At 35.8% G+C, this 10,732-nt stretch overlaps 1 protein-coding gene across 5 annotated transcripts; it reads left to right on the top strand.

Annotated features, from left to right (window-relative positions):
* The first annotated feature begins 3,958 nt into the window (after positions 1 to 3,958).
* On the top strand, positions 3,959 to 10,486 carry LOC110321858 (serpin B4-like). 5 transcript variants are annotated; one of them, XM_021198416.1, is made up of 8 exons: positions 3,959 to 4,003; positions 4,579 to 4,765; positions 5,310 to 5,366; positions 6,617 to 6,739; positions 7,458 to 7,575; positions 8,448 to 8,590; positions 8,871 to 9,026; positions 9,656 to 10,486. In XM_021198416.1, exons 2-8 carry the CDS (start codon positions 4,604 to 4,606, stop codon positions 10,058 to 10,060), a joined length of 1,164 nt encoding a protein of 387 aa, XP_021054075.1. In that variant the 5' UTR covers positions 3,959 to 4,003; positions 4,579 to 4,603; the 3' UTR covers positions 10,061 to 10,486. The 5 variants fall into 5 exon arrangements, with proteins under 5 accessions (XP_021054075.1, XP_021054076.1, XP_021054074.1 ...); XM_021198417.1 differs by lacking the exon at positions 3,959 to 4,003 and having other exon boundaries at positions 4,604 to 4,765; positions 5,310 to 5,372; positions 8,934 to 9,026; positions 9,656 to 10,060; XM_021198415.1 differs by lacking the exon at positions 3,959 to 4,003 and having other exon boundaries at positions 4,604 to 4,765; positions 5,310 to 5,372; positions 9,656 to 10,060.
* Positions 10,487 to 10,732: the final 246 nt, after the last annotated feature.

The following is a 10,732-nucleotide window of genomic DNA, read 5'->3' as shown; positions in this document are numbered from 1 at the left end:
GGGTTAAAATTATTGAGATGGGGGAGCGGCACCATCCCTCAACCATGAGCTGTGCCTAACCTCTTGATATGGTCTCTAACAGTTCTTTCTCCCCTTTTTTCAGTTAATGTCATCCCTATTGGGTTCTGGGAGCCTCTTGCTTTCCTGGTATCTGGACTCTCTAGTGGCTACCCCAAGTTCTGATCCTCCACTGCTACACACTTCTGTTCAATTTCCTGACCCTTTGCACATCTCCCTCTTCTCCTCCTACACCTGGTTTTGAATCCTTTTCCCCTCCCCTTCTCTCTCCCTTTCTAGTCCCTCCCTCTCTCTACCTCCCATGATTATTTTGTTCCCCTTCTAAGTAGGACTGGGCCATCTACATGTTTGTCTTCTTCTTGAGCTTCATATGGTCTGTGAGTTGCATTGTGGATATTCTAAGCTTTTTATCCCCTAATATCTACTTATCAGTGAGTACATAACATGTGTGTTTTTTGTTACTGGGTTACATCACTCAGGATGATATTTTTTTAGTGCCATCCATTTGCCTGTGAATTTCATGAAGTCATTGTTTTTAATGGCTGAGTAGTACTCCATTGTGTAAATGTACCACATTTTCTGTATCCATTTCTGTGTTGAGGGGCATCTGGGTTGTTTCCAGCTTCTGGCTATTATAAATACGGCTGCTATGAACATAGTGTAGCATGTGATCTTCTTTTATGTTTGAGCATCTTTTTCATATGTGCCCAAGAGTGGTATAGCTGGATCTTCATATACATCTATTGTCAATTTTCTTTTTTTTTATGTTTTAAATTTTTTATTACATGTTTTCTTCATTTACATTTCAAATGCTTTCCCAAAAGTCCCCTATACCCCCCCCCGCCCTGCTCCCCTACCCACTCACTCCCACTTCTTGGCCCTGGTGTTCACCTGTATGGGACATATAAAGTTTACAAGACCTAGGTATTACCAATTTTCTGAGGAACCTCCAGATTGATTTCTAGGGTGGTTGTACCAGTTTGCAATTCCATCAGCAATGGAGTAGTGTTCCTTTCTTTACATCCATACCAACATGGGCTGTCACCTGAGTATTTGATCTTAGTCATTCAATTGCTATAAGGTGGAATCTTGGGGTCATTTTGATTTGCATTTCCCTGATCACTAAGGACTTTGAATATTTCTTTACATGCTTCTCACAAGGAGAGTCCTCCTTGTGAATTCAATGTTTAATTCTATAGGAAACGTTTTTTGATAGTGTTGTGCAGTTTCTTGGTGGTAGGCTTCTTGAGTTCTTAACATAGTTTGTATATTAGCCCTCTGTCAGATGTGGGGTTAGTGAAGATTTTTTTCCCAATCTGTAAGATGCCAATTTCTACTATTGACTATGTCCCCTCTGTTTTACAGAAGCTTTTCACTTTCATGAGGTATAATTTATCAATTTTTGGTCTTAGAGCCTGAGCCATTGGAGTTCTGTTTAGGAAATTTACCCCCATGCCAATGAGTTCAAGGATCTTTCTTTTTTATTAGATACAGTGTATCTGGTTTTATGTTGAGGTTCTTGATCCACTTGTATTTGAGCTTTGTACAAGTTGACAAATATGTATATATTTTAATTTTTCTACATACAGACATCCAGTTAGACCAGAACAATTTATTGAAGATGTGTTCTGTTTAACATTGTGTATTTTTACTTCTTTGTCCAAGATCAAATGTTCATAGGTGTGTAGTTTTATTTATGGGTCTTCAATTCTATTCCTTTGATCAATCTGTCTGTCTCTGTACCAATACCATGAAGTTTTTATTACACTTGCTCTGTAGTATAGCTTGAGGTAAGGAATTGTGAGTCTCCCAGAAATTCATTTATTGCTAAGAATTGCTTATGCTATTCTGGGTATTTTGTTTTTCCAGATGAATTTAAGAATTATCCTTTCCATGTTTTTGAAGAATTGTGTTGGAATTTTGATGGGGATTCCATTGAATCTGTAGATTGCTTTTGATAGGATGGTCATTTCTACTATGTTAATTCTACCAATCCATGAGTGTGGGAGATCTCTCGACTTCATGAAGTCTTCTTCAGTTTCTTTCTTGAGACAATTGAAGTTCTGATCATACAGATCATTCACTGTTTCATTAGAATACCGCTAAGATATCTTATATTATTTGTGCTATTGTGAAGAGTTTTGTTTCCCTAATTTCTTTCTCAGACCATTTATCATTTGTATAAATGAAGAGTTCTAATTTATTTGAGTTAATTTTATATCCAGCCAGTTTTCTGAAATTGCTTATCATTTGTAGAAGGTCTCTGGTAGAATTTTGGGGTTGCTCATATATACTATCATATCATCAGCAAATAGTGATTCATTGAATTTCTCTTTTGCCAAATTCTTTCACTTTGATTTTCTTTTGCTGTCTTATTGCTCTAGCTAGAACTTCGAGTACTATATTGCATAGATATGGGGAGAGTGAGCATCCTTGTTTTTAGTGGGATTGATTCATATATCTCTGCATTTAGTTTGATACTGGCTGTTGGTTTGCTGTATATTACTTTAATTATGTTTAGGTGTGGGCCTTGAAGTTCTCATCTGTGATTTTCTCAAAGAACCAGCTTTTGGTTTGATTGATTCTTTGTATCTTTCTCTTGGTTTCTATTTGAGTAATTTCTGCCCTGAATTTGATAATTTCTTGTCCTCTACTTCTCTTGGATATATTAGCTTCTTTTGTTCTACAGTTCTTGGGTGTGCTATTAAATTGCTAGTGTAGGATCTCTCCAATCTCTTAACAGGTCACTTAGTGCTATGAATTCTCTTAACACTATATTCTTTGTGTCCCATAAGTTTAGGTATGCTGTGCCTTCATTTTCATTAAGTTCTAAAAACTCTTTAATTTCTTTCTTTATTTAATCTATAACCAAATTATCATTCAGTAGAGAGTTGTTCAGTTTTTGTTTTTATTGAAGACCAACCATAGGCTGTAGTGATATGATAGCTTGCAGGAGATAATTTCAACTTTCTTATATATGTTGAGGCTTGTTTTGTGACTGATTATATGGTCAATTTTGGAGAAGGTAACATGAGATGCTTAGAAGAAGGTATATTCTTTTGTTTTAGGGTGAAATATTCTGAAGATATCTGTCAAGTCCATTTGGCTCATAATTTCTATAAATTTTACTGGGTCTCTATTTTCTGTTTCCATGACATGTCCATTAGTAAGAATGAGGTGTTGAGATTTCCCACTATTGTTATATGGGGTTCAATGAGCATTTGGGCTTCAGTAAAGTTTCTTACATGAGTGTGGGTGCCCTTGCATACGGGGCATAGATGTTCCTGAATTGTGTCTTTCTCTTGTAGTATTTTCCTTTCCTAAATATGAAGTGTCCTTCTTCATCTTGCTTGATAACACTTAGTTGAAAGTCTATTTTATTGGATATTAGGAGAGCAACTCCAAATTGTTTCTTATGAGCATTTGCTTGGAAGACTTTTTTCTAGCCTTGGTGAACACTTTGGACTAGAATTAGAATTATTTTTGAATTTGAATAGATTAATTAATAGAGAAATTGACAGAACTCATGAAAATGTCATAAAGAAAAAGGACCTAATGAAGGTTACTTAGTTGTTTGGTATCTTAGGTGTTCGTTAGGCAATTCAACACTTTAAAATAAAGTAATTGGGAGTATCATGCAGAACAATAGAGTTGTCAGAAGTGTAACAAGGCTTAAAGTTTAAGGTACTCATATTGCCTGGGTACATTTCACATGAATCTGCAGCTGTCAAGGGTTAAAAAGCTATCAATCATATGAGCTGTAGCAAAAGGAAGTGCAGTGGTAGGATGTGAAGCCAGTCTTTTCTCACAAATTTGCATAACTAAAAAGACTAATCTGGTTATGAAATCTGAAGTTGATCTACTTGAAATACCGCTGAAATGATGAGGCAACAGTGGTGAGAGGAGAGGTATAAATTCCAGATCTCAGGATCAGCCACACACAGGCTCCTATCCTTCCTGCCCACTTCTGCCTTCAGAATCATAAGTAAGTGCTTCCAGCTACTACTGATGAAAAGTATGAACTATGTTTGAGGATAATAATGCAGTGTTTTAGATCATGTGTATGTGATATCTTGCCTGATTCTATTATTCTTGATCTAACAAAGAAAAGTTAAATGCCTCCTTCAGTTAATTTGATTTTTAGCTAAAGTATTTATTTTCAGTTAAACTATGTATCCTGTCAAGCATGTAGGATTTGTGTCTGGCAACTAAAGAATGTAAAGGGAAAGGTTGAGAGGTGAATTTTGACAACTAACTGCCAGCAGGCTACAGAAATCCTTATCTTGGAATTCATTTGAAACCATTCCACCCAAAACTAGCACAGCTGGTGAGAAGGAAAGATAAAAGAATTCTCTATTAGCTGTTTGCAAACTCTTAAAGACACTGAATTCATTCCTTCTAGTTAGGAGAAGTACATTGCAGAAGGCTTAAAAATAATAAATTTATTCTCAGAATCTGATAATAAGGGTATGTCATTTTCTTTATGAACTGCTAATTACAGAGAGATACTTTATTTAGTGAAGTCATTCTAACCTTTGTGCTGACTTTATGCTATTATAGGACTTCAAGTTCCCACTAAGCCACCATGCATTTGTTTGCTGAAGCCACTACNAAATTCACACTTGAGCTGTATAGGCAGCTCAGAGAATCAGACAACAACATTTTCTATTCCCCGATCAGCATGATGACAGCATTGGCAATGCTCCAGCTTGGAGCCAAAGGAAACACTGAACAACAAATTGAGAAGGTAAGTCTAACCTTCATTGTGTTGACTAGCTTGAATTTGTCTCCCCAGCACTCTGTCAGTGTACAGGTAAATGAGCATAAAGCTTGATGCCTGAGATGAAGAACAAGATGCTGAGTAAGCACTACCATGACTGTGAACATGAAACTAAGGGAGGGACAGACACACCCTTCCCAAACACGGTCAGGTGCTTCCTGATATCCTTTGGGTGCTAGGCTAGAATAATTGCTTTCAAGTGTTCAACGACAAGAAATTATCTTAACTGGTAAAGACTACTGATGCAAGAAATAGATTGTCTCAGATCTGAGTGATGAGAATTGAAGTGTTCCCTAAGCACTGAGAGGATGGGCATCTATTTCTGTGACTGTTGATAGATCAGGTTTATAGTGTTTCTTACAAACACTTGTACAAATGTTGGGAGTATATAGTTTCCCAAATTTTTAAGATTTTTGCCTTTACTTTGCAGGGGTTTGTTCTGTTTTTGTTTCCTTGAATTTAGATAGAACTTTAAGTGAACTTTTCTTGTTGCACTTAATGTCTCTCCCAGGTTCTTCAATTCAATGAAACCACCAAGAAGACAACAGAAAAATCTGCACACTGCCATGTAAGTGCAGGGTTCCTAGTGCCTAGAAGTGCTGCAGATTTTTGACAGCATTATAATTTAAAGTGACCATTTTACATTTAAAAGAATCAGTCTAGAGGGAAATTTCCAAACAAAAGGGACTTGTATGTGGATTAGTGCCACATTTCATTCTCATAGTCATTACATTCATTTACTACAGAAGGTCAGTATTGGATGGAGAGGTGGATGGTCGAGATTCAACTCTAGCTGTGCCCCTCACAGATAGGAAACATGACTAAAGCTCTGCCCTGATGCAATGGGACAGATTCTAGTAAAGTGGGAGTAAAAAGGAATATATTTTATCATATACAAACATAAAAATGTCTGGCTTAAAGCAAGCAAAAATCCACAATAAACGTTAGACAATATTACAAGATAACAGTATTTGTCATTATCACAATAATATGACTAAAACAATTGTATCATAATTTATCAATTAGATTAAGAGAAATAAGAACATATTCACGTATTAAGAAAAATAAGCACATCTTGGAAAATGACTGTTATCAGACCTAAACATGTCTAGAGCCTTAACCATGCTACATTCTTAGCAGGAAAACGGAAGTATCCTGATTCAGAGATACTTAGATTCACAATTTGGCTCTGTATCATTTCTTTGAAGAGATCATTAAGTTCTCTGGACCTTTTGGTTTTATCTACACTGTACTCAGATTTATTTTATTTACATGTAGTCTAGTCCTTAGATTAATTATGGGCATATGCTATCTTATAGGCAGAGAATATCCACCATGAGAGAAGAAATATTAATCGCAGTCAACTTCTTTTAGTCAATATCATTAAAGACTATATATGTATATACACACATACACACACACACACATATATATATATATATATATATATATATATATATATATATATCAGGGCTGAATATAATAATATATTTGAAATAGGCAAAGTTTGCATAACCATATATTTGTGATTGTTAGAAATGGTATGTGATTTATAGCTTTAAAGAACTTAAGACAAATCAACCTAAATATACTACATATTTAGTTCAAAAGATGGAAAAATAGATAATGTGAAAGAAAGGAAACATTCATTTCTGAAAAATGTTGAATGTAAACTCCAGATATTTAAGATAAAATATAACAGACACCAGAAAATGGTCAAAATTGTCTTTGAGATTACAAGTGTTTGGTTATTTAATTTGTGGGTTTAGTATTTGCATTAGCAGAATAATTTAATGAACATCTTTTTTGACATTGAAGGATGAAGGAAATGTCCATGAACAATTTCAAAAGCTTATGACTCAGTTGAACAAATCCAGTGATGCTTATGACCTAAAGGCTGCCAACAGTATCTATGGAGCAAAGGATTTCCCATTTCTCCAGGTAAGTTGCACCTGGCTCTTTATCCCTTTACTCTGCATCCTAGGTCTTACACATATAAATAATCATTCATAAACATAAGACCAGGCAGATTCAGATAGGCAATTCCTGCTCAAGGAGCATCAGCTTCATAATCACAATTATAACTGGATGAATTTTCCCAGACCCTAGTGACTTGCACGTGAAGAATGGGCTCAGGAAATCTTCCGTGAGAGAATGTAGGTCACCAGAACTTCACAGGAGACTTTGGTAATCAACCAGCACTGACTGGATCACAGAGATTATGGCATGAGATTTACAGCAAGTGGGATGTTTCTGGATTGGGCAGGCTTGGGGAAATCCTGGAAAGAACTGGGGAGGTGGCAGATAATATAGCATTTCCTCCATTGAACACATGATCAAAGGAGAATTGCAATGGCTGAACTTAGTGGTAGGATAGCTCATCAGCCAATCAGGTCTTTCAGAACATTTTTCTATGAAATTTGCAAGTCAGGCCCTCTTTTCCACCTGTCATCTGCCAGATGCTATATTAGTGTAAGGTTACCTTCAGTTTAGTGTGTTTTCATATTGCCTGCCTATTACCTAAGTAAAATTCTTTGTGTACATAGCCTAATATTTGCCATGAGGATCCACACTCAGATTATAGTATCATCACAACTAATGAAATTTGAGTGAAGTCTAAGTTGTCCTTAATTCTTTTTGGTTCCTTCACATCTCAAAGACATTTTTGGAAGACATTAAGGAATATTATCAAGCTAACGTGGAATCACTCGATTTTGAACATGCAGCAGAAGAGAGCGAAAAGAAGATTAATTCCTGGGTGGAAAGCCAAACAAATGGTATTGTGTGAAAGGGTCATGGAGAAAGCACCAGTGATAATGGCATGCTCTCCATAAATAGAAACTGAGCCAAGAGGAAGTATAGAGAATTTAGCAGAAAGTCAATCAGTTTAAATATAAAAGGAGATTTGTTTACATATAGATTAGTTACCAGAATATTTGAGAATCAGGAGCCTCCACTGTGACATATATTTATATCATATTAATTTCTCTAAGTTGCAGGCAATTCTGGAAAACTAAGAGTAAATGTTAGAAAAAGTCCCCTTCTCTTTTGTCAGTCAGAAGAGCAAGGCACTTTTTGCCACCACAGCTGGATCTCAGACCATTTCTTAACCCTGACACTTGGAAAGATTTTATTCCATTGTCTTTGCCAACCTGCACAGAGATCTCTCCAGATACACATCCCATATCTCACCTATGTTCATAGGCTAAGCCTGCAGCAATCCAATATGAAAGCTAACAGGAGGATACAGCAGAAGTGGTTTCTGATATTACCAGAAATGTGCTTCAGACTATAGAATCATGTCATTTTGGTAAAACTAGTCAAGCCTTGGGTAGAAAGCTAGAAGAAGATGGATAAGTGTTAAGATGGCAGCATATATCCAAACAGTGTGTCTCAGTATTCACTGAGAGTTGGCCATAATCACCCACACAGAAAGACTGACAATCTTTCCTATGACAAGAACTGATGTGTCCATCCCAGGTAGCTCACAAGAACATTGAGGAAGGTTATATCCTATGAACAGATCAACAACTTCTTCATATAATGACTTGGGTGAACAGTGATAAGTGATCAAGGATGAACTATTGTAAAGAATCCCCCAGGAAAGATCCCTGTACTGATGATAGACACTTTGTTCTTTCCCTTGAAGGAAAAATCAAAGACTTATTTCCTAGTGGGAGCCTGAGCAGTAGCACTATACTGGTTCTTGTCAATGCAGTGTATTTCAAAGGACAATGGAATCACAAATTTGATAAAAAGCATACCACAGAAGAAAAGTTTTGGCTGAACAAGGTACTGTCGGAAGTTTATTTACATAATGACATATAGTTATGTGCAGATGATTTAATTTAAATGTAAGTGATATCACAAAAATCAAAAATAAAATGTATCATGTGTTTTATTTTTGTAACTTTACTTAACTATGAATAACTAAAAAAATCTTTTGTCTAGACCTTACAAAACGTCAGGATTATGTCTTGAAAGGATGTTGATATGTTTGGTGTCTCGACAATACTATCTGTGCAGTCCTATGTCTCCCAGGATATGCTTTTGACATCCTGATTTGTTGCAGAACACAAGTAAACCTGTCCAGATGATGAAACAAAACATAGAATTTAACTTCATGTTTCTGGAGGATGTGAAGGCCAAGATTGTGGAAATACCATATAAAGGAAAAGAGCTAAGTATGTTTGTCCTGCTGCCAGTGGAAATCGATGGCCTGAAGAAGGTAAGGCTGTGTCTCTTTTTCTTCCCTCTATTACCTGATTTCTTCTTAATGTATCAAATTCATGTAAGACACTAAGGAAAATTATAAAACATGTCAATAATGAAAAGTTTAAAGGGAGATATTGTGTCTCACCCTGTAATCTATGTATTTTACACACTGCCTGAATCACAATGCAGACTTGTCTAATCAGGAATTAAGCAGAGATGTGAATATTTAATGTCAAAATGATGACACTCATATGGAAAAAGTCAAACTTGGTTGAAAGAAATATATATCACTCTAGAAAGTGTTTTTAAAACATTTTTGATGAAAAAATAGAACATTATATGACAATGATAAATGTAATACTATGTCCAGAAAAATATAAAGAAACATCTATTAAAAATAATATAGGTGGCTGAGAGCATAAACAATCATGTATACAGTTTATTTGTACAAAATGATGATTCTGTTTTTTGTATATTGGAAATAAAATATAACTTTAAGTATCTAAATAAATATATCTAAACCAAAAAAAAAAAAAAAAAACAGTACTTATTTATTGCTAAAGGTTTCACTTTAATTCATTGTTCATGTAAGTTACAGTCTTTCAGTTAATCATGGCAATCTCTTTTCTTCCACTTTTAAAGATTGAAGAACAACTCACTGCTGACAAGTTACTAGAGTGGACAAGAGCAGAAAACATGTATATGACCGAGTTGCATTTATGTTTGCCACGGTTCAAAGTGGAAGAGAAGTATGACCTCCCAGTTCCATTGGAACACATGGGGATGGTCGACGCCTTTGATCCACAGAAGGCTGACTTCTCTGGCATGAGCAGCACTCAGGGTCTCGTGGTATCTAGAGTTTTACACAAGTCCTTTGTGGAGGTAAATGAAGAAGGAACAGAAGCTGCTGCTGCCACGGGGGTGGAAATCGGTTTAACATCAGCACCGATACAAGAAGATTTCTGTTGTGATCATCCGTTCCTATTCTTCATCAAGCACAGCAAGACCAACAGCATCCTCTTCTTTGGCAGAATGTCTTCCCCTTAAGTGAGGTGTCTCTGCCATGCTTCCAAAAAAGGATAACTAAGTCCCCGCAGCTAAACGAAACCTGGAAACAGCAGTTTCTCTTCCTTCATTCTTTTTCTCATATTCAAGTCCCTAATGCCAGGATACCTCTATTATCTATATTTTTCTTCATTTCCTTCTTTTTTTTCTATATATCCATACATTCTCCAGGGGGAAATGTTCAACAAAAAGATGAAGGGATATTTTAATATAGTTTCTTCTAATCTAGCATGTATCTGTGCTCTGTGTTAAGTGAGCTAGAGAAAATCTGACCTTCCTTTTAAACTGATCAGTATAAGCATCTACATTGTGTTATGAGATATCTGGACACTTCATAAGCTTATAAATGTTGTGATTTTACAAAAAAAAACAAAATATTTTCAATAAAATAATGATCTTTTCAACTTATTCATTACCTTATCATCCTTTAAACTGCAAGATATCAATCATTCAGGGAGGGAATGTTAAAACAAATTCACCTGTGTTAATTCTGGGATTGTGTGCAAATACATTTCTATACATGCTTTTTTCTTTTTAAGAGAAAGAAAATTTTATGGAATTACATCTTATGTATTGTACTGCCAGGGATCCAACTCAAGGCCTCTTGCATATCAGATAAGTTGTCTACCACTAAGCCAAGCCTCTGTCCCAAAT

Source organism: Mus pahari, chromosome 5, assembly GCF_900095145.1.
Source record: "Mus pahari chromosome 5, PAHARI_EIJ_v1.1, whole genome shotgun sequence".
Classification (NCBI taxonomy): Eukaryota; Metazoa; Chordata; class Mammalia; order Rodentia; family Muridae; genus Mus; species Mus pahari.
This window is presented reverse-complemented; position numbering and strand designations above follow the sequence as displayed.